The sequence below is a fragment of the Scyliorhinus canicula genome, chromosome 5 (genome assembly GCF_902713615.1).
Source record: "Scyliorhinus canicula chromosome 5, sScyCan1.1, whole genome shotgun sequence".
Classification (NCBI taxonomy): Eukaryota; Metazoa; Chordata; class Chondrichthyes; order Carcharhiniformes; family Scyliorhinidae; genus Scyliorhinus; species Scyliorhinus canicula.
The window spans coordinates 233702024-233726405 of record NC_052150.1 but is presented as its reverse complement, the minus strand read 5'-3'; the positions used below and the strand labels follow the sequence as shown (position 1 = coordinate 233726405).

General features: G+C 47.1%; 1 protein-coding gene across 3 annotated transcripts in view; it reads right to left on the bottom strand.

The window, feature by feature from the left end:
* The window catches only part of LOC119966679 (microtubule-actin cross-linking factor 1-like), a 254814-nt gene that overhangs the window by 106283 nt on the left and 124149 nt on the right, over window positions 1-24382 (bottom strand). For all 3 annotated transcript variants that reach the window (XM_038798745.1, XM_038798747.1, XM_038798746.1), the window contains one exon: window positions 17805-17993. In XM_038798745.1, coding sequence (XP_038654673.1) covers window positions 17805-17993 — 189 coding nt within the window. The remainder of the gene's footprint in view (window positions 1-17804; window positions 17994-24382) is intronic.

Genomic DNA, 24382 nt, shown 5'->3' with positions numbered 1-24382 from the left:
TGAGAAAGGACGTACTGGCGCTGGAGGGTGTGCAGAGGAGATTCACTAGGTTAATCCCAGAGCTGAAGGGGTTGGATTATGAGGAGAGGTTGAGTAGACTGGGACTGTACTCGTTGGAATTTAGAAGGATGAGGGGGGATCTTATAGAAACATTTAAAATTATGAAGGGAATAGATAGGATAGATGCGGGCAGGTTGTTTCCACTGGCGGGTGACAGCAGAACTAGGGGGCATAGCCTCAAAATAAGGGGAAGTAGATTTAGAACTGAGTTTAGGAGGAACTTCTTCACCCAAAGGGTTGTGAATCTATGGAATTCCTTGCCCAGTGAAGCAGTTGAGGCTCCTTCATTAAATGTTTTTAAGGTAAAGATAGATAGTTTTTTGAAGAATAAAGGGATTAAGGGTTATGGTGTTCGGGCCGGAAAGTGGAGCTGAGTCCACAAAAGATCAGCCATGATCTCATTGAATGGCGGAGCAGGCTCGAGGGGCCAGATGGCCTACTCCTGCTCCTAGTTCTTATGTTCTTATGTAGAACATTTGCCATTCATTGGCCCACTGGCCCAATTGGTCAAGATCCTGTTGCAATCTTATATAACCTTCTTCAGTATCCACTATGCCACCAATCTTGGTGTCATCTGCAAACTTACTAACCATGCCTCCTACATTCTCAACTAAATCATTAATATATATCACAAATAACAGTGACCCAGCACCGATCCCTGAGGCACATCGCTGGTCACAGGCCTCCAGTTTGAAAAACAACCCTCCACAACCACCCTTTGGCTTCGGTCGCCGAGCCAATTCTGTATCCAATTGGCTACCTCACCCTGGATCCCATGAGATTTAACCTTTTGCAATAACCTACCATGTGGTACCTTGTCAAAGGCCTTGTGATAGTAATCAACTATTTTCTGATCGGTAAAAAAGGCTATTTTAATGTAAATATTAAAGCCCAGTTTCAATACCCATTTTAAAATAAGGATTTCAGCATTTATAACCTCAGGCCATGACAAAACGGATAACTTCAACAGAAGCACAAAAGCCTAACACATGCACAAACTAATTGTCGATTAAAACAACATTTTAGAACAAGCTATTGTTCGGATAAACGGATTTTCAAAGTCAGTTTGACATTAAGAAATGAACTGTACCAGTAATCGAGATCAAGGTCGAAGTAAACACCATAGCAACATGAAGATACCATTGTTCCTAATGTGGATAAAGTCAGCAGAAAACCAGGAAAATCTAGTCTTGATAATAACACAAAATTGCATTCCATAGCATGCACAAATATTCAAACATGAAACATTCAGAACTTATGTTGCACATTAAGGATTGACAGTTAACCATCGAATGAAATGTATTTGAATCTCCAAACCAATCAGGACAACATAGAGATGTAGACAGATGGCTAAAGGTTGATAGAATTCTCCTTAAACCTAATGGTCTGTACGGCCATCTTTATCGAGGATCATTCTATACTTTGATCTAACTACTCGCTATCTCTATTTTCATATTTTCACTTTTCCACTCTGACTCTTGAAATTAATGCAAGAAACCATTTCTGCATTAATGAAATGAAATGAAAATCACTTATTGTCACAAGTAGGCTTCAATAAAGTTACTGTGAAAAGCCCCTAGTCGCCACATTCCGGCGCCTGTTCGGGAAGGCTGGTACGGGAATTGAACCGTGCTGCTGGCCTGCCTTGGTCTGCTTTCAAAGCCAGCGATTTAGCCATGTGCTAAACCAGCCCCTTTATTTCGAAAGTAAAATTACTTTATTTCGAAAGTAAAATTGTTTATAAGTTACTTCTCTTCAAATGGATTCAATCCTCGGTGAATTGGAAATTAGCAAACGTGACGCCACTGTTTAAAAAAGGAGGTAGGCAGAAAGCAGGAAATTATAGGCCAGTGAGCTTAACTTCGGTAGTAGGGGAGATGCTGGAATCTATCATCAAGGAAGAAATTGCGAGGCATCTGGATAGAAATTGTCCCATTGGGCAGACGCAGCATGGGTTCATAAAGGGCAGGTCATGCCTCACTAATTTAGTGGAATTTTTTGAGGACATTACCAGTGCAGTAGATAACAGGGAGCCGATGGATGTGGTATATCTGGATTTCCAGAAAGCCTTTGACAAGGTGCCACACAAAAGGTTGCTGCATAAGATAAAGATGCATGGCATTAAGGGTAAAGTAGTAGCATGGATAGAGGATTGGTTAATTAATAGAAAGCAAAGAGTTGGGATAAATGGGTGTTTCTCTGGTTGGCAATCAGTAGCTAGTGGTGTCCCTCAGGGATCCGTGTTGGGCCCACAATTGTTCACAATTTACATAGATGATTTGGAGTTGGGGACCAAGGGCAATGTGTCCAAGTTTGCAGATGACACTAAGATGAGTGGTAAAGCAAAAAGTGCAGAGGATACTGGAAGTCTGCAGAGGGACTTGGATAGGTTAAGTGAATGGGCTAGGGTCTGGCAGATGGAATACAATGTTGACAAATGTGAGGTTATCCATTTTGGTTGGAATAACAGCAAACGGGATTATTATTTAAACGATAAAATATTAAAGCATGCCGCTGTTCAGAGAGACTTGGGTGTGCTAGTGCATGAGTCACAGAAGGTTGGTTTCCAAGTGCAACAGGTGATTAAGAAGGCAAATGGAATTTTGTCCTTCATTGCTAGAGGGATGGAGTTTAAGACTAGGGAGGTTATGCTGCCATTGTATAAGGTGTTAGTGCGGCCACACCTGGAGTATTGTGTTCAGTTTTGGTCTCCTTACTTGAGAAAGGACGTACTGGCGCTGGAGGGTGTGCAGAGGAGATTCACTAGGTTAATCCCAGAGCTGAAGGGGTTGGATTATGAGGAGAGGTTGAGTAGACTGGGACTGTACTCGTTGGAATTTAGAAGGATGAGGGGGATCTTATAGAAACATTTAAAATTATGAAGGGAATAGATAGGATAGATGCGGGCAGGTTGTTTCCACTGGCGGGTGACAGCAGAACTAGGGGACACAGCCTCAAAATAAGGGGAAGTAGATTTAGGACTGAGTTTAGGAGGAACTTCTTCACCCAAAGGGTTGTGAATCTATGGAATTTCTTGCCCAGTGAAGCAGTTGAGGCTCCTTCATTACATGTTTTTAAGGTAAAGATAGATAGTTTTTTGAAGAATAAAGGGATTAAGGGTTATGGTGTTCAGGCCGGAAAGTGGAGCTGAGTCCACAAAAGATCAGCCATGATCTAATTGAATGGCGGAGCAGGCTCGAGGGGCCAGATGGCCTACTCCTGCTCCTAGTTCTTATGTTCTTAAATCCTTTTGCTAACCGGGCTTTATTGAGAATAGATTTAAGCTTTTCTCAATTGTAATCAAATAGAAGCAATAAAAGATTTCTGTTTGCATCCGAGATGTTTAACTCAAATTTCTACTGAGTTTTAGTGTTCCCAAGAGTTCACTAGATCTGCATGTTGGATCTCTACACCTTGCTAAAGTCCATGTAGATAACGTCGACTGCACTGCCCTCATCTACTTTCTTGGTTACCCCTTCAAAAAACTCAATCAAATTCGTGAGGCATGATTTTCCACTCACAAAGGCATGCTGACTGCCCCTAATCAGCCATGCCTGTCTAAATGCCTGTAGATCCTGTCTCTCCGAATACCTTAAAGACCATAAGACCATCAGACATAGGAGCAGAATTAGGCCACTCGGCCCATTGAGTCTCCTCCGCCATTCCGGCTGATATTCTTCTCATCCCCATTCTTCCACCTTCTCCCCATAATCCCTGATCACCTTTATTGATCGAAAACCTATCTATCTCTGTCTTAAAGACACTCAGTGATTTGGCCTCCACAGCCTTCTGCGGCAAAGAGTTCCACAGATTCACCACCCTCTGGCTGAAGAAATTCCTCCTCATCTCTGTTTTAAAAGATCGTCCCTTTAGTCTGAGATGGTGTCCTCTGCTTCTAGTTTTCCCTACAAGTGGAAACATCCTCTCCACGTCCACTCTATCCAGGCCCCGCAGTATCCTGTAAGTTTCAATAAGATCCCCCCTCATCCTTCTAAACTCCAACGAGTACAGATCCAGAGGTGTCAATAATTCCTCATATGACAAGCTCTTCATTCCAGGGATCATTCTTGTGAACCTCCTCTGGACCCTTTCCAACGCCCAGCACATCCTTCCTTAGATACGGAGCCCAAAACTGCTCACAATACTCCAAATGGGGTCTGACCAGAACCTTATACAGCCTCAGAAGTACATCCCTGGACTTGTATTCTAGCCCTCTCGACATGAATGCTAACATTACTTCCTCACTGCCGACTGAACCTGCACATTAACCTTAAGAGAAATTTGAACAAGGACTCCCAAGTCCCTTTGTGCTTCTGATTTCCCAAGCATTTCTCATTTAGAAAATAGTCTATGCCTAGATTCCTCCTTCCAAAGTGCATAACCTCACACTTTTCCACATTGTATTCCATCTGCCACTTCATTGCCCACTCTCCTAGCTTGTCCAAATCCTTCTGCAGCCCAATTGCTTCCTCAATACTACCTGTCCCTCTACAGATCTTTGTATCATCTGCAAACTTAGCAACAGTGCGTTCAGTACCTTCTTCCAGATCATTGATGTATATTGTGAAAAGTTGTGGCCCCAGCACAGACCCCTGAGGCACACCACTCGTCACCAGCTGCCATCCTGAAAAAGACCCCTTTATCCCCACTCTCTGCCAGTCAGCCAATCCTCTATCCATGCCAGAATCTTACCCTGAACACCATGGGTTCTTAACTTATTTAGCAGTCTCCTATGCAGCACCTTGTCAAAGGCCTTCTGGAAATCTAAATAAATCACGTCCACTGGTTCTCCTTTGTCTAACTTCCTTGTTACCTCCTCAAAGAACTCTAACAGATTTGTCAGACGCGACCTCCCTTTGACAAAGCCGTGCTGACTCAGTCCTATTTTACCATGCACTTCCAAGTACTCCGCGACCTCATCTTTAATAATGGACTCTAAAATCTTACCAATAACCAAAGTCAGGCTAACCGGCCTATAATTTCCCGTCTTTTGCCTCCCTCCCTTCTTAAACAGGGGTGTTACATTAGCCACTTTCCTCTGGGACCCTTCCTGCCTCCAGTGATTCCTGAAAGATCATCACCAATGCCTCCACAATTTCCTCAGCTATTTCTTTTCGAACCCTGGGGTGTAGTCCATCCGGTCCAGGTGACTTATCCACCGTCAGACCTTTCAGTTTCCCCAGAACATTCTCCTTAGTAATGGTCACTGCACTCACCTCTGCCCCCTGGTTCTCCTGGAGCTCTGGCAGCCCACTCACTGTCTTCCACCATGACGACTGATACAAAGTAACTATTCAGTTCCTCTGCCATTTCTTTGTTTCCTGTCATTACTTCTCCAGCCACATTTTCCAGTGGCCCAATGTCTATTGTTGCCTCTCTCTTACCTTTTATATATTGAAAAAAACCTCTTCCTGTCTTCTTTTATATTACTAGCTAGCTTGCACTCGTATTTCATCTTCTCTCCCTTTATTGCTTTTTTAGTTGTCCTCTGCTCGCTTTTAAAGGCTTCCCAATCCACTGACGTCCCACTTATCCTCGCCACTTTGTCTGCTTTTTCTTTAGCTTTTATGCTGTCCTTGACTTCCCTCATCAGCCATGGATGCCGTGTCCTCCCCTCAGCATGTTTCCTCCTCCTTGGGATGAATTTCTGCTGTGCCTCCCGAATAGCCCCCAAAACCATATTTAATTGTAATACCGTTACATCTGATTGCAGCTTCTCCCTCTCAAACTGTAGGGTAAATTCTATCATATTGTGGTCACTGCTCCCTAAGGGTTCCTTCACCTTAAGTTCCCTAATCAAGTCTGCCTCATTACACATCACAAAATCCAGAATTGCCTGTTCCCGAGTGGGCTCTACCACAAGCTGCTCAAAAAAACCATCTCTTAAATTAATGGAGTTAATGGAAAAGGTCCTGAAGGATAGGGTTTATGACCATTTGGAAAGATGCAGCTTAATCCATGATACTCAACATGGATCCGTGAAGGGTAAGTCTTGCCTCACAAATTTAATTGAATTCTTTGAGGAGGTAACTAAGTGTGTAGATGAAGGTAGAGCAGTTGATGTCGTATACATGGATTTTAGTAAGGCGTTTGATAAGGTTCCCCATGGTCAGCTTATGAAGAAAGTAAGGAGGTGTGGGATAGAGGGAAATTTGGCCAATTGGATAAGTAACTGGCTATCACATAGAAGACAGAGGGTGGTGGTGGATGGAAAAATTTCAGACTGGAGACCAGTTACCAGCGGTGTACCACAGGGATCAGTGCTGGGTCCTCTGCTATTTGTGATTTTTATCAATGACTTGGAGGAGGGGGCTGAAGGGTGGGTCAGTAAATTTGCTGATGACACCAAGATTGGTGGAGTAGTGGATGAGGTGGAGGGCTGTTGTAGGCTGCAAAGAGACATTGATAGGATGAAGAGCTGGGCCGAAAAATGGCAGATGGAGTTTAACCCTGATAAGTGCGAGGTGCTTCATTTTGGTAGAAAAAATTGAATACGGTTTACAGGGTCAACGGCAGGGTTCCGAGGAATGTGTAGGAACAGAGAGATCTTGGGGTTCATGTCCACAGCTGCCTGGTTTGCAGGATAGATCTTATGAGGAAAGGTTGAGGGAGCTAGGGCTTTTCTCTTTGGAGCGGAGGAGGATGAGAGGTGACATAATAGAGGTTTAGAAGACGATGAGGGGGATAGACAGAGTGGACATTCAGAGACTGTTTCCTCGGGTGGATGTAGCTGTTACAAGGGGGCATAACTATAAGATTCAGGGTGGGAGATATAGGAGGGATGTCCGAGGTAGGTTCTTTACTCAGAGAGTGGTTAGGGTGTGGAATGGACTGCCTGCTGTGATAGTGGAGTCGGACACTTTAGGAACTTTCAAGCGGTTATTGGATAGGCACATGGAGCACACCAGAATGACAGGGAGTGGGATAGCTTGATCTTGGTTTCGGACGATGCTCGGCACAACATCGAGGGCCGAAGGGCCTGTTCTGTGCTGTACTGTTCAATATTCTAAACATTCCACAAATTCCTTTTCTTGGGATCCACTGCCACCTGACTTTCCCAGTCCATCTGCATATTGAAGTCCCCCATGATTATTGTAATATTGCCTTTTTTACCTGCCTTTTCTGACTCCTGATTTATTTTCTGCCCCACATCCTGACTACTGCTCGGGGGCCTGTACATAACTCCCATCAGGGTCTTTTTACCTTTGCGATTCCTCAACTCTACCCACAGAGATTCTATACCTTCTGATCTTATATCGCTCCTTGCTATCGATTTAACTTTATTCCTTACTAACAATGCAACACCGCCCCCTTTGCCCATCTGCCTGTCCTTTCGATAGGACACATATCCCTGTATATATAGATCTCAGGCCTGATCCCCTTGCAGCCACGTCTCTGTGATGCCCATAACATCGTACCGGCCAATTGGTCATCAAGAAGGTCATCGAAAACAAGAAGACGACCTAAAAGATTGATGTTGTGAACATTTTGTTGAATATATTTGCTGTGTACATATGTTCTTACCTTTAATCTCACTATCCATTTTTACTTGTTACCAAGCAAGAAATGTAAAAAAAGGGGATGTAATGATATGTCGACAGGCATGTAACTAAAGGGTTAATCACAACACCTAGCTGTAACATTACCACTAGAGGGCATTGCAAGCCCCACTATATAATGGAGCTCCCAGAAGTTCTGGCTCTCTTTCCATGCAGGAGTTACCAGATAGCAACAGTGTAGCAGAGTGAGACCACAGCCCAGACACTACATGTAGTTTAGATACAGTTTGTACAGTTATTCATTCTTACTTTATTGCTCGAGTTAGTTCAGTTGAGTGTTGAACTCAGTTATTAGTTTTACCGTTACTTATTAAATTCTTTTAGTTTACTTTGAAGACTCGAATGTTCTTCAACATCATCTACAGTTAGTTACAACATAGATTACTTAAACCCAGTAATATAACTCGGTACCAAGGAGTGTGTATTGAATCTACCTAGTTAAATTTAGTGAGTACAGAGAGAAGAATAGATAGCTATTCAGCAACAGAAGCATCGCCTTCGGAAAAAATCCTGATGATTCCCGGCACGATGGACAGATCACAAGCTCCTCATCACCTCAGGATTACCATAGAACATAGAACAATAGAGCGCAGTACAGGCCCTTCGGCCCACGATGTTGCACCGAAATGGGAAGTCAAAAACTAAAGGCCATCTAACCTACACTATGCCATTATCATCCATATGCTTATCCAATAAACTTTTAAATGCCCTCAATGTTGGCGAGTTCACTACTGTTGCAGGTAGGGCATTCCACGGCCTCACCACTTTTTGCGTAAAAAACCTACCTCTGACCTCTGTCCTATATCTATTACCCCTCAATTTAAGGCTATGACCCCTCGTGCTAGCCACCTCCATCCACAGGATAAGGCTCTCGCTGTCCACCCTATCTAACCCTCTGATCATTTTGTATGCCTCTATTAAGTCACCTCTTAACCTTCTTCTCTCTAACAAAAACAACCTCAAGTCCATCAGCCTTTCCTCATAAGATTTTCCCTCCATACCAGGCAACATCCTGGTAAATCTCCTCTGCACCCGTTCCAAAGCTTCCATGTCCTTCCTGTAATGAGGCGACCAGAACTGTACACAATACTCCAAATGCGGCCATACCAGAGTTTTGTACAGCTGCAACATGACCCCATAGCTCCGGAACTCAATCCCTCTACCAATAAAGGCCAACACACCATAGGCCTTCTTCACAACCCTATCAACCTGGGTGGCAACTTTCAGGGATCTATGTACATGGACACCGAGATCCCTCTGCTCATCCACACTACCAAGAATTTTACCATTAGCCAAATATTCCGCATTCCTGTTATTCTTTCCAAAGTGAATCACCTCACACTTCTCCACATTAAACTCCATTTGCCACCTCTCAGCCCAGCTCTGCAGCTTATCTATGTCTCTCTGTAACCTGCAACATCCTTCCACACTGTCTACAACTCCACCGACTTTAGTGTCGTCTGCAAATTTACTCACCCAACCTTCTGCGCCCTCCTCTAGGTCATTTATAAAAATGACAAACAGCAACGGCCCCAGAACAGATCCTTGTGGTACGCCACTCGTAACTGAACTCCATTATGAACATTTGCCATCAACCACCACCCTCTGTCTTCTTTCAACTAGCCAATTTCTGATCCACATCTCTAAATCACCCTCAATCCCCAGCCTCCGTATTTTCTGCAATAGACGACCGTGGGGAACCTTATCAAACGCTTTACTGAAATCCATATACACATCAACTGCTCTACCCTCGTCTACCTTTTCAGTCACCTTCTCAAAGAACTCGATAAGGTTTGTGAGGCATGACCTACCCTTCACAAAACCATGCTGACTATCCCTAATCATATTATTCCGATCTAGATGATTATAAATCGTATCTTTTATAATCCTCTCCAAGACTTTACCCACAACAGACGTGAGGCTCACCTGCCGATAGTTACCGGGGTTATCTCTACTCCCCTTCTTGAACAAAGGGACCACATTTGCTATCCTCCAGTCCTCTGGCACTATTCCTGTAGCCAATGATGACATAAAAATCAAAGCCAAAGGCTCAGCAATCTCTTCCCTGGCTTCCCAGAGAATCCTAGGTTAAATCCCATCAGGCCCCGGGGACTTATCTATTTTCACCTTGTCCAGAATTGCCAACACTTCTTCCCTACGCACCTCAATGCCATCTATTCTAATAGCCTGGGTCTCAGCATTCTCCTCCAGAACATTATCTTTTTCCTGAGTGAATACTGATGAAAAGTATTCATTTAGTATCTCACTTATCTCCTCAGCCTCCACACACAACTTCCCACCACTGTCCTTGACTGTGACACAGTAACCTTAATGTTAACTGGCAATTGTTTAGACAACAATTCCAATTGTATTTAGAAGCATTTGACTTAACAAGTGCACCAGATCCTATTAAAATTGCTCTTTTATTGACTATGGCTGTTCCACACGTGATAGAGATCTACAACTCTTTTAACTACACAGAAGGTCAAGATAAAACGAAATGAGACCATCCTTGAGAAATTTGATAGTCAATGTCAAGTTCAGTAAAATTAGATATTTGAGTGCGACATCTTTAAAAAAAGGATGCAAGGGAAAGAGGACTCTTTTGACAGCTTTTTCACTGACCTTAGACTGTTCGCTCAATCCTGCAATTTTGCTGCACTAACTGATTTAATGATTCGTGATCAAATAGTGTTTGGAATTCTTGATGAACACCTCAGAGAGAGACTACTGCAGCAAAAAGATTTGATCCTTGAAGTCTCTATTGAAACATGTTGGGTGCATCAACATAAATCAGTACTTGCAGTATGAAATCAGTGGAAAAACCCTCCACAAGGTCGAGTGTATCAAGGCAATGTCACAATTAAAAAGGCTCCATGTTTCGGATGGCAGCCACCTTGTGTGCGTGCGCACTCGGGCCCTGCACATGCGTACTTGGCCAAAAGGTGCGAGACGGCCAAGAACCGTTCTGCGCATGCGCGAAGACACACGGAACATCATGACGCTGATGCAATGACATGCACAAAGTGTGAAACCGCCCATTTCTGAAAAAAATGCCCTGCAAAAGGCAAAAAATGTCTCCAATGTGGGAGACTGAATCACTATTCTGCTCAATGCAGATCTTCACTGCAATTTAAAACTCACAAACAGAACTTCAAGAAGAGTTACATTGGCAGTATACAACTTAAAACAAATGAGTCTGATCAAGATAGTACAATGGATCCAGACGATGATTGCCTGGATAAAACATTCCAAGTGGGAATTATTGAAAAGTTTGAAAACTCCACAGAGAATACATAGCAAGAGAACATAGAACATAGAACAGTACAGCACAGAACAGGCCCTTCGGCCCTCGATGTTGTGCCGAGCAATGATCACCCTACTTAAACCCACGTAACCCGTATACCCGTAACCCAACAATCCCCCCATTAACCTTACACTACGGGCAATTTAGCATAGCCAATCCACCTAACCCGCACATCTTTGGACTGTGGGAGGAAACCGGAGCACCCGGAGGAAACCCACGCACACACGGGGAGGACGTGCAGACTCCACACAGACAGTGACCCAGCCGGGAATCGAACCTGGGACCCTGGAGCTGTGAAGCATTGATGCTAACCACCATGCTACCGTGATCAATCCATTTATTCCAACGCTGAATGGAGCACAGTGTTGGATATAAACAGATGTCCGATTAAATTCAAGCTGGACACAGGTGCCTCCGCTAATCTTCATTCGAAGCTCGACCTCTCGAAGCTCAAGCAAACTCCCAAACTCCTTCCAGCTGCCTGCAAACCCCAGGACTACAAAAGCAATGCCATCTCGTCATTGGGTTCATGCCATTTAGTAGTGTCCAACAAACACATAGAGATGAGCCTGAGGTTTGAGATTGTACAATCAGACAAGTCGTCGCTCTTCGGCGCGAATGCCTGCAAGCAGCTGAACTTTATTGAAAGGATTTACACATTGACGTCATCTCATCCAGCTCTTCAGAGCAGAATTGAAGGAATACTGGATCAATACCAGAAAAGCGAGCACTTTTCCAGGAGACTCATCCGGAGTGAGACTCATACAGAGTGGGGATTGAAACTTGGTAATTTGGTGCAGTGAGGTAATTCGGTGCAGAGTGTGAGGAGGTGCTTTTTAACCCCGGTAAGTGACTGGTAAGTAGTCTCTCTTTTTCTTTGAATTGTCTAATTTATTTATTTTTATTTTGAAATTGTAGTTGTTTAAGTTTACCAAGGGTTTAAGACATGGCAGGAGATCCCAGACCCGTGTCATGCTCCTCGTGTGCGATGTGGGAGCTCAGGGACACGTCCACTGTCCCTGGCTCCTTCACGTGCAAGAAGTGTGTTCAGTTGCAGCTCTTGTTAGACCGCTTGACGGCTCTGGAGCTGCGGATGGACTCACTTTGGAGCATCCGCGATGCTGAGGAGGTCGTGGATAGCACGTTCAGCGAGTTGGTCACATCGCAGGTGAAGGTTACTGAGGGAGATAGAAAATGGGTGACCAAAAGAAAGAGCAAGAGTAGGAAGGCAGTGCAGGTGTCCCCTGCGGTCATCTCCCTGCAAAACAGATATACCGATTGGATACTGTTGAGGGAGATGGCTCACCAGGGGAAGGCAGCAGCAAGGTTCATGGCACCGTGGCTGGCTCTGCTGCACAGCAGGGCAGGAAGAAAAATGGCAGGGCTATAGTGATAGGGGACTCGATCGTAAGGGGAATAGACAGGCGGTTCTGTGGACGCAATCGAGACTCCAGGATGGTATGTTGCCTCCCTGGTGCAAGGGTCAAGGATGTCTCGGAGCGGCTGCAGGACATTCTGGGGGGGGAGGGTGAACAGCCAGCTGTCGTGGTGCACATAGGCACCAACGATATAGGTAAAAAACGGGGTGAGGTCCTACAAGCGGAATTCAGGGAGTTAGGAGTTAAACTAAAAAGTAGGACCTCAAAGGTAGTAATCTCAGGATTGCTACCAGTGCCACGAGCTAGTCAGAGTAGGAATGTCAGGATAGATAGGATGAATGCGTGGCTCGAGAGATGGTGCAAGAGGGAGGGATTCAAATTCCTGGGGCATTGGGACCGGTTCTGGGGGAGGTGGGACCAGTACAAACCGGACGGTCTGCACTTGGGCAGGACTGGAACCGATGTCCTAGGGGGGGTGTTTGCTAGAGCTGTTGGGGAGGGTTTAAACTAATGTGGCAGGGGGATGGGAACCAATGCTGGAAGTTGGAAGGTAGTAAAACAGGGACAGAAACAAAAGGAAGTAAGGGGAAAAGTGCAAGGCAGAGAAGACATAGTCAGAAATCCATAAGGGCGACAGTACAAGGTACAGTGACTGAGGGGAGCACAGTGAATAGGCCCAGTAATAACAAAAGGAATAAAACTGGAGATGTTAAGATTCAAAACAGAGGTAAAAAAACCAACATAAGTGTACTTTACCTGAATGCTCGTAGTATTCGGAATAAAGTAAATGAGTTGGTGGCACAAATCATCGTAAATTACTATGATTTAGTGGCCATTACTGAAACATGGTTAAAGGATGGTCACGACTGGGAGTTAAATATCCGAGGGTATCAAACTATTCGGAAGGACAGAGTGGATGGTAAGGGAGGTGGTGTTGCTCTGTTATTTAAGGATGACATCCGGGCAATAGTAAGGGATGACATCGGTGCTATGGAGGATAAGGTTGAATCCATTTGGATGGAAATCAGGAATAGTAAGGCGAAAAAGTCACTGATAGGAGTAGTCTATCGGCCACCAAATAGTAACGATATGGTGGGGCAGGCAATAAACAAAGAAATAACTGATGCATGTAGAAATGGTACAGCAGTTATCATGGGGGATTTTAATCTACATGTCGATTGGTTTAACCAGGTCGGTCAAGGCAACCGTGAGGAGGAGTTTATAGAATGTATCCGCGATAGTTTCCTAGAACAGTATGTAATGGAACCTACGAGGGAACAAGCGGTCCTAGATCTTGTCCTGTGTAATGAGACAGGATTGATTCATGATCTCATAGTTAGGGATCCTCTCGGAAGGAGCGATCACAATATGGTGGAATTTAAAGTACAGATGGAGGGTGAGAAAGTAAAATCAAATACTAGTGTTTTGTGTTTAAACAAAGGAGATTACAAGGGGATGAGAGAAGAACTAGCTAAGGTAGACTGGGAGATAAGATTTTATGGTGGAACAGTTGAGGAACAGTGGAGAACCATCCAAGCGATTTTTCACAGTGCTCAGCAAAGGTTTATACCAACAAAAAGGAAGGACGGAGAAAGAGGGAAAATCGACCGTGGATATCTAAGGAAATAAGGGAGAGTATCAAATTGAAGGAAAAAGCATATAAAGTGGCAAAGAGTGCTGGGAGATTAGAGGACTGGGAAATCTTTAGGGGGCAACAGAAAGCTACTAAAAAAGCTATAAAGAAGAGTAAGATAGAGTATGAGAGTAAACTTGCTCAGAATATAAAAACAGACAGTAAAAGTTTTTACAAATATATAAGACAAAAAAGAGTGGCTAAGGTAAATATTGGTCCTTTAGAGGATGAGAAGGGAGTTTTAATAATGGGAAATGAGGAAATGGCTGAGGAACTGAACAGGTTTTTTGGGTCGGTCTTCACAGTGGAAGACACAAATAACATGCCAGCGACTGATAGAAATGAGGCTATGACAGGTGAGGACCTTGAGAGGATTGTTATCACTAAGGAGGGAGTGATGGGCAAGCTAATGGGGCTAAAGGTAGACAAGTCTCCTGGCCCTGATGGAATGCATCCCAGAGTGCTAAAAGAGATGGCTAGGGAAATTGCAGATGCACTAGTGATAATTTACCGAAATTCACTAGACTCTGGGGTGGTCCCGGTGGATTGGAAATTAGCAAACATGACACCACTGTTTAAAAAAGGAGGTAGGCAGAAAGCAGGAAATTATAGGCCAGTGAGTTTAACTTCGGTAATAGGGAAGATGCTGGAATCTATCATCAAGGAAGAAATTGCGAGGCATCTGGATAGAAATTGTCCCATTGGGCAGACGCAGCATGGGTTCGTTAAAGGCAGGTCATGCCTAACTAATTTAGTGGAATTTTTTGAGGACATTACCAGTGCAGTAGATAACGGGGAGCCGATGGATGTGGTATATCTGGATTTCCAGAAAGCCTTTGACAAGGTGCCACACAAAAGGTTGCTGCATAAGATAAAGATGCATGGCATTAAGGGTAAAGTAGTAGCATGGATAGAGGACTGGTTAATTAATAGAAAGCAAAGAGTTGGGATAAATGGGTGTTTCTCTGGTTGACAATCAGTAGCTAGTGGTGTCCCTCAGGGATCCGTGTTGGGCCCACAATTGTTCACAATTTACATTGATGATTTGGAGTTGGGGACCAAGGGCAATGTGTCCAAGTTTGCAGATGACACTAAGATGAGTGGTAAAGCGAAAAGTGCAGAGGATACTGGAAGTCTGCAGAGGGGTTTGGATAGAACATAGAACATAGAACATAGAACAGTACAGCACAGAACAGGCCCTTCGGCCCTCGATGTTGTGCCGAGCAATGATCACCCCACTTAAACCCACGTATCCACCCTATACCCGTAACTCAACAATCCCCCCATTAACCTTTACACTACGGGCAATTTAGCATGGCCAATCCACCTAACCTGCACATCTTTGGACTGTGGGAGGAAACCGGAGCACCCGGAGGAAACCCACGCACACACGGGGATGACGTGCAGACTCCACACAGACAGTGACCCAGCCGGGAATCGAACCTGGGACCCTGGAGCTGTGAAGCATTGATGCTAACCACCATGCTACCGTGAGGCCCATAGAATGGGCTCGGGTCTGGCAGATGGAATACAATGTTGACAAATGTGAGGTGGTCCATTTTGGTAGGAATAACAGCAAACGGGATTATTATTTAAACGATAAAATATTAAAGCATGCCGCTGTTCAGAGAGACTTGGGTGTGCTAGTGCATGAGTCACAGAAGGTTGGTTTACAAGTGCAACAGGTGATTAAGAAGGCAAATGGAATTTTGTCCTTCATTGCTAGAGGGATGGAGTTTAAGACTAGGGAGGTTATGTTGCAATTGTATAAGGTGTTAGTGAGGCCACACCTGGAGTATTGTGTTCAGTTTTGGTCTCCTTACTTGAGAAAGGACGTACTGGCACTGGAGGGTGTGCAGAGGAGATTCACTAGGTTAATCCCAGAGCTGAAGGGGTTGGATTACGAGGAGAGGTTGAGTAGACTGGGACTGTACTCGTTGGAATTTAGAAGGATGAGGGGGGATCTTATAGAAACATATAAAATTATGATGGGAATAGATAGGATAGATGCGGGCAGGTTGTTTCCACTGGCGGGTGAAAGCAGAACTAGGGGACATAGCCTCAAAATAAGGGGAAGTAGATTTAGGACTGAGTTTAGGAGGAACTTCTTCACCCAAAGGGTTGTGAATCTATGGAATTCCTTGCCCAGTGAAGCAGTTGAGGCTCCTTCATTACATGTTTTTAAGGTAAAGATAGATAGCTTTTTGAAGAATAAAGGGATTAAGGGTCATGGTGTTCGGGCCGGAAAGTGGAGCTGAGTCCACAAAAGATCGGCCATGATCTAATTGAATGGCGGAGCAGGCTCGAGGGGCCAGATGGCCTACTCCTGCTCCTAGTTCTTATGTTCTTATGTTCTTATGTTATACCTAGATGTCTTCAGCAGATTGGACAAACTTCCATTTGAGTACAAAATTCTGCTACGTGCTGATGCAAAACCTGCAGTTCACCCACCAAGGGGATCCCTGCTCCACCGAGGGAACGGTTAAAATCAGAGCTAGCAAGTCTAAAGAAAAAAGGCATCATCTCCAAAGTCACTGAACCGACTGACTGGGTCAGTTCAATGGTGTGCGTCAAAAAGCCTTTGGGTGATTTAAGAATCTGCATAGACCCTAAGGACCTAAACAAGAACATAATGCGGGAACACTACCCGATCCTAAAAAGGGAAGAGATAACAAGCGAGATGGCACACACGCATCATCACCAAGCTGGATGCATCTCAAAGATCCTGGCAAATACAACTAGAAGATTCCAACAGAAAGCTCTTGCATCTTCAATACACCTTTTGGCAGATTTTGCAACAATCGAATGCCATTTGGAATTATTTCGGCGTCTGAAATATTCCACCGCATCATGGAACAGATGATGGAAGGAATAGACGGAGTTCGTGTCTACGTGGATGATGTTATCATCTGGTCTTCGACTCCAGAGGAACATGTGTCGAAACTGCAGAGAGTCTTCAGACGCACACGAGCATGGACTCAAGCTAAACAAATCCAAATACAGCTTTGGAACATCCACGCTCAAGTTCCTGGGTGACCAGACATCGAACACGGTCTACGACCGGACACGGACAAGATAAAAGCCTCCCTCCTACACCAGCTGTTTAGCCACGTGTTTAGCTGCACTATCCTCCTATTTCTAGCCTCACTGGCACATGGCAAAGGGAGTAATCCTGAGATTACAACCCTCGAGGTCCTGCTTTTCAGCTTCCTGCCTAACTTCTTGAACTCCTTCTGCAGGACATCATCACTCTTCTTGTGTATGTCGTTAGTCCCTATGTGAACTACGACCTCTGGCTGTTCACCCTCCCCCTTCAGGATGTCCTGTGTTCGTTCAGAGACATCCTGGACCCTTTGCCAATTAATGAGATCACGGTCAATCTGACATAATCCTCAACTCCACTTTACCGCCCTATCCCCATACCCTCGATTCCCTCACTGATTAAACTCTGCCTCTCTCAGCCTCGAACACAGTTAACGACCCGGCCTCTACAGCTCTCTGCGGTAAAGAATTCCACAGATTCACTATCGTCGGAGAAGAAATTCCTCCCCATCTCTGTCTGAAATGGGTGACCCCTTACTCTGAGATTCTGTCCTCTGGTCTCAGAGTCTCCCACAAGAGGATTAATTGGCTAATATTTTCTTACAGGCTGTATAACTTCAGTTTTAAATAAAACCCAAGTTCTCCCACCCAAAAGAGCAACTTTTAATGAAATGCAAAACTAAAGAAAAGTCTCGATTGGAAATTGAAATTAACCCTTAAAACTCGCTCGGTGCCAAACTCTAATGCAGCCCAAGATGGAGTCCAGTGCACGGCATGTCGTTGGCACATGAGACAGGACAAAGCTTTGTGCAGAGGCCACTTACGTGATGCTGTGAGATCAACTCTTCAATTTGCACAATATCATCGGGAAGAGGCTCTTGATCTCTCAGAGTTAGTGTTTCTGCTGCTGATGATACCCATTCCTGGAAACAATCCATGTTCTGGTGCTCTGTTGCCAGGGACAATAGGGCTGCCTCAATTTGATCTCCTTGCAGATGGACCCTGCTCATCGCCTGAAATACAACATGAAAAATGTGAGGCTCCTCCATCTGTTCTGAAAGCCTCTGCGACCAGATAGGCTGGGCAATTGTACCGGCTCTCCGCCGGCAGATGTTTCAGCCCCACCAGAGTTCATGAGCCCCTCCCCGAACCCGACCATCAAACCACAGAGTCCAGACTAACCACTTTAACATCTAGTCCTGCATATCTAACGCTACGACCAAGAAAGCAAAACAGCGCCTATACTTCATCAGGAAACTAAGGAAATTCGGCATGTCCACATTAACCCTTACCAACTTTTACAGATGCACTATAGAAAGCATCCTATCGGGCTGCATCACAGCCTGGTATGGCAACTGCTCGGCCCAGGACCGTAAGAAACTACAGAGAGTCGTGAACACCGCCCAGTCCATCACACGAACCTGCCTCCCATCCATGGACCCCATCTACACCTCCTGCTGCTTTGTATGGAGCGTCCCGTCTGGACTGTACGGAGAACAATGGGCTGGATTCTCCGCCGACGGGATGCTCCGTTTTTCCGGCGCCCGGGAGTTTCCCGACGGCGTGGAGCTGCCCCACAATGGGAAACCCCATTGACTGGCCGGAATAACGGAGAATCCCGCTGGTGGGTGGGGCAGAAATGTGGCGCAGCGGGGCGGAGAATCCTACTCAATACTGTGCAGAGGGGGGGCGACGGTGCGTTGGCCCCGGGCATCCGTCGCCCCCCTCTGCACGCAGCTGCCCCTACCCCAACCCCCTCCCCTCACCACCCCTACCCCCTTCACCACCCCTACCCCCCTCCAACGCCGCACCCCCCCACCCCCACCTCCCACTAACGCTGCACCCCCCCCCCCCACTAACGGAGGAAGGAAGGGGGGAGGAGGTAGGAAGGGGGGGGAGGAGGAAGGAAGGGGGGGAGGAGGAAGGAGGGGGGAGGAGGAAGGAGGGGGGGAGGAGGAAGGAAGGGGGGGAGGAGGAAGGAAGGGGGGGAGGAGGAAGGAGGGGGGGAGGAGGAAGGAGGGGGGAGGAGGAAGGAAGGGGGGGGAGGAGGAAGGAAGGGGGGAGGAGGAAGGAGGGGGGGAGGAGGAAGGAGAGGGGAGGAGGAAGGAGGGGGGGAGGAGGAAGGAGGGGGGAGGAGGAAGGAGGGGGGAGGAGGAAGGGGGGGAGGAAGAAGGAGGGGGGAGGAAGAAGGAGGGGGGGAGGAAGAAGGAGGGGGGGAGGAAGAAGGCGGGAGGGGAGGAAGAAGGAGGGGGAGGAAGAAGGCGGGGGGGAGGAAGAAGGAGGGGGGGAGAAAGAAGGAGGGGGGGAGGAAGAAGGAGGGGGGAGGAAGAAGGAAGGGGGGGGAGGAGGAGAGAGGGGAGGGGTGTGTGGGTACCGGCCTTCAGAGGGAGGGGTACGGGGTGTGGGTACCGGCGTTGGGGGGGACCCGGCGTTGAGAGGGGGGGTTGCGGCGATGAGGGGGGGTTGCGGCGTTGAGGGTGGGGGGTTGCGGCGTTGAGAGAGATGGGGGGCGGCGTTGGAGGGGGGTAGGGGTGGTGGGGAGGGAGGTAGGGGTGGTGGGGAGGGATGTAGGGGTGTTGGAGGGAGGTAGGGGTGGTGGGGAGGGGGGTAGGGGTGGTGGGGAGGGGGGTAGGGGTGGTGGGGAGGGAGGTAGGGGCGTTGGAGGGGGGTAGGGGTGGTGGGGAGAGGGGTAGGGGTGGTGGGGAGGGGGGTAGGGGCGTTGGAGGGAGGTAGGGGTGGTGAGGGGGGGTGGTTGGGGTAGGGGGCAGCGGCGTTCAGAGGGGGGGCGGGCGACGGTGCGTTGGCCCCGGGCATCCGTCGCTCCCCTCTCTGCACGCCGCTGCCCCCAAACCCCCCCCCCCCGATGCCGCAACCCCCCCCCAAATGCCGGAACCCCCCCCCCCAAATGCCGGAACCCCCCTCCCCCCCAAATGCCGGAACCCCCCCCCCAAAAGCCGGAACCCCCCCCCCCCCCAAATGCCGGAACCCCCCCCCCCAAATGCCGGAACCCCCCCCCCCCCCCCAAAATGCCGGAAACCCCCCCCCAAAATGCCGGAACCCCCCCCCCAAATGCCGGAACCCCCCCCCCCCCCCCAATGTCGGAACCCCCCCCCCCCCCCAAATGCCGGGTCAGTCTCTCTCCTCCTCCTCCAAAAAACGCCGGGTCTCACCACTTCCGCAGCTGGTGAAACTGACGCGTATCGCGTCAGTCAGCTGCTGACCCCTCCGGGAACGGAGAATAGCCGCCTAAAAGAAGGCCCCGACGGCGGAGTGATTAACACCGATTTTTCTCGCCGGAAACCCGCGTTACGTCGGGCAACGGAGAATCCCGCCCCAGGTTCCCATGCCCCTGCTGAATTAGTTTAAACCCCCCCAAAGAGCACTAACAAATCTCCCCCCCAGGATATTGGTGCCCCTCAGGTTCAGATGTAGACCATCCTGTCTATAGAGGTCCCACCTTCCCCAGAAAGAGCCCCAGTTATCCAGAAATCTGAATCCCTCCCGCCTGCACCATCCCTGTAGCCACGTGTTTAATTGCTCTCTCTCCCTATTCCTCATCTCACTATCACGTGGCACGGGCAACAACCCAGAGATAACAACTCTGTTTGTTCTCACTCTGAGCTTCCATCCTAGCTCCCTAAAGGCCTGCCTGACATCTTTGTCCCCTTTCCTACCTATGTCGTTAGTGCCAATGTGGACTACGACTTGGGGCTGCTCCCCCTCCTCCTTAAGGACCCGGAAAACACGATCCGAGACATCACGTACCCTTGCACCTGGGAGGCAACATACCAAACGTGAGTCTCTCTCACTCCCACAAAATCTCCTATCTGTGCCCCTGACTATTGAGTCCCCAATTACTAATGTTCTACTCCTTTCCCCCCTTCCCTTCTGAGCAACAGGGACAGACTCCTTGCTACCCTTCCTAAACAAAGGAACAACATTGGCTATTCTCCAGTCCTCCGGGACATCACCTGAAGACAGTGAGGATCCAAAGATTTCTGTCAAGGCCTCAGCAATTTCCTCTCTTGCCTCCTTCAGTATTCTGGGGTAGATCCCATCAGGCCCTGGGGACTTATCCACCTTAATATTTTTCAAGACGCCCAACACCTCGTCTTTTTGGATCTCAATGTGACCCAGGCTATCTACACACCCTTCTCCAGACTCAACATCCACCAATTCCTTCTCTTTGGTGAATACTGATGTATTTTGTATTTTGTACCTCACCCATTTCCTCTGGCTCCACACATAGATTCCCTTGCCTATCCTTCAGTGGGCCAACCCTTTCCCTAGCTACCCTCTTGCTTTTTATATCCGTGTAAAAAGCCTTGGGATTTTCCTTAATCCTATTTGCCAATGACATTTTGTGACCCCTTTTAGCCCTCCTGACTCCTTGCTTAAGTTCCTTCCTACTTTCCTTATATTCCACACAGGCTTTGTCTGTTCCCAGCCTTCTAGCCCTGACAAATGCCTCCTTTTTCTTTTTGACGAGGCCTACAATATCTCTCATTATCCAGGGTTCCCGAAATTTGCCATATTTATCCTTCTTCCGCACAGGAACATGCCGGTCCTGAATTCCTTTCAATGACATTTGAAAGCCTCCCACATGCCAGATGTTGATTTACCCTCAAACATCCGCCCCCAATCTAGGTTCTTCAGTTCCCGCCTAATATTGTTATAATTAGCCTTCCCCCAATTTCTCCCTCAGCAAAATCTCCCTCTACACTATCCCCATCAAACACTCCCAGGACAGGTACAGCATTGGGTTAGATACAGAGTAAAGCTCTCTCTACACTATCCCCATCAAACACTCCCAGGACAGGTACAGCACGGGGTTAGATACAGAGTAAAGCTCTCTCTACACTGTCCCCATCAAACACTCCCAGGACAGGTACAGCATGGGGTAAGATACAGAGTAAAGCTCCCTCTACACTGTCCCCATCAAACACTCCCAGGACAGGTACAGCACAGGGTTAGATACAGAGTAAAGCTCCTTCTACACTGCCCCATCAAACACTCCCAGGACAGGTACAGCACGGGGTTAGATACAGAGTAAAGGTCCCTCTACACTATCCCCATCAAACACTCCCAGGACACGTACAGCACGGGGTTAGATACAGAGTAAAGGTCCCTCTACACTGTCCCCATCAAACACTCCCAGGATAGGTACAGCACGGGGTTACATACAGAGTAAAGCTCCCTCTACACTGTCCCCATCAAACACTCCCAGGACAGGTGCAGCACGGGGTTAGATAGAGAGTAAAGCACCCTCTACACTGCCCCATCAAACACTCCCAGGACAGGTACATCATGGGGTTAGATACAGAGTAAAGCTCCCTCTACACTGTCCCCATCAAACAATCCCAGGACAGGTACAGCATGGGGTTAGATACAGAGTAAAGCTCCCTCTACATTGTCCCCATCAAACACTCCCAGGACAGGTACAGCACAGGGTTAGATACAAGTAAAGCTCGCTCTACACTGTCACCATCAAACACTCCCAGGACAGGTACAGCATGGGGTTAGATACAGAGTAAAGCTCCCTCTACACTGTCCCCATCAAACACTCCCAGGACAGTTGCAGCACGCGGTTAGATAGAGAGTAAAGCACCCTCTACACTGCCCCATCAAACACTCCCAGGACAGGTACAGCACGGGGTTAGATACAGAGTAAAGCTCCCTCTACACTGTCCCCATCAAACACTCCCAGGACAGGTGCAGCACAGGGTTAGATTCAAGTAAAGCTCGCTCTACACTATCCCCATCAAACACTCCCAGGACAGGTACAGCATGGGGTTAGATACAGAGTAAAGGTCCCTCTACACTATCCCCATGAAACACTCCCAGGACACATACAGCACGGGGTTAGATACAGAGTAACGGTCCCGCTACACTGTCCCCATCAAACACTCCCAGGACAGGTACAGCACGGGGTTAGATACAGAGTAAAGCTCCCTCTACACTGTCCCCATCAAACACTCCCAGGACAGGTACAGCACGGGGTTAGATGCAGTGTAAATCTCCCTCTACACTAACCCCATCAAACACTCCCAGGACAGGTACAGCGTTGGGTTAGATACAGAGTAAAGCTCTCTCTACACTGTCCCCATCAAACACTCCCAGGACAGGTACAGCGCGGGGTTAGATACAGAGTAAAGCTCCCTCCACACAGTCCCCATCAAGCACTCCCAGTACAGGTACAGCACGGGGTTAGATACAGAGTAAATCTCTCTCGACACTGTCCCCATCAAACACTCCCAGGACAGGTACAGCACGGGGTTAGATACAGAGTAAATCTCTCTCGACACTGTCCCCATCAAACACTCCCAGGACAGGTACAGCATGTCAGGCAGGGAAGAGATGGTCGAGTGAGGGAACCATGGTTGATAAGAGAGGTTGAATGTCTTTTTAAGAGGAAGAAGGAGACTTATGTAAGGCTGAAGAAACAAGGTTCAGACAGGGCGCTGGAGGGATACAAGATAGCCAGGAGGGAACAGAAGAAAGGGATTAGGAGAGCTAAGAGAGGGCATGAAAAATCTTTGGCGGGTAGGATCAAGGAAAACCCCAAGGCCTTTTACACATACGTGAGAAATATGAGAATGACTAGAGTGAGAGTAGGTCCGATTAAGGACAGTAGCGGGAGATTGTGTATTGAGTCTGAAGAGATAGGAAAGGTCTTGAACAAGTATTTTTCTTCAGTATTTACAAACGAGAGGGGCCATATTGTTGGAGAGGACAGTGTGAAACAGACTGATAAGCTTGAGGAGATACTTGTCAGGAAGGAAGATGTGTTGCGTGTTTTGAAAAACTTGAGGATAGACAAGTCCCCCGGGCCTGACAGGATATATCCAAGGATTCTATGGGAAGCAAGAAATGAAATTGCAGAGCCGTTGGCAATGATCTTTTCGTCCTCACTGTCAACAGGGGTGGTACCAGAGGATTGGAGAGTGGCGAATGTCGTGCCCCTGTTCAAAAAAGGGAATAGGGATAACCCTGGGAATTACAGGCCAGTTAGTCTTACTTCGGTGGTAGGCAAAGTAATGGAAAGGGTACTGAGGGATAGGATTTCTGAGCATCTGGAAAGGCATTGCTTGATTAGGGATAGTCAGCACGGACTTGTGAGGGGTAGGTCTTGCCTTACAAGTCTTATTGATTTCTTTGAGGAGGTGACCAAGCATGTGGATGAAGGTAAAGCAGTGGATGTAGTGTACATGGATTTTAATAAGGCATTGGTAAGGTTCCCCATGGTAGGCTTATGCAGAAAGTAAGGAGGAATGGGATAGTGGGAAATTTGGCCAGTTGGATAACAAACTGGCTAACCGATAGAAGACAGAGTGTTCTGGAAAATACAGAATGTGTCATTTGAAACATAGAGGTCTGCCAACATCTGATCGGGGAGAGTGCA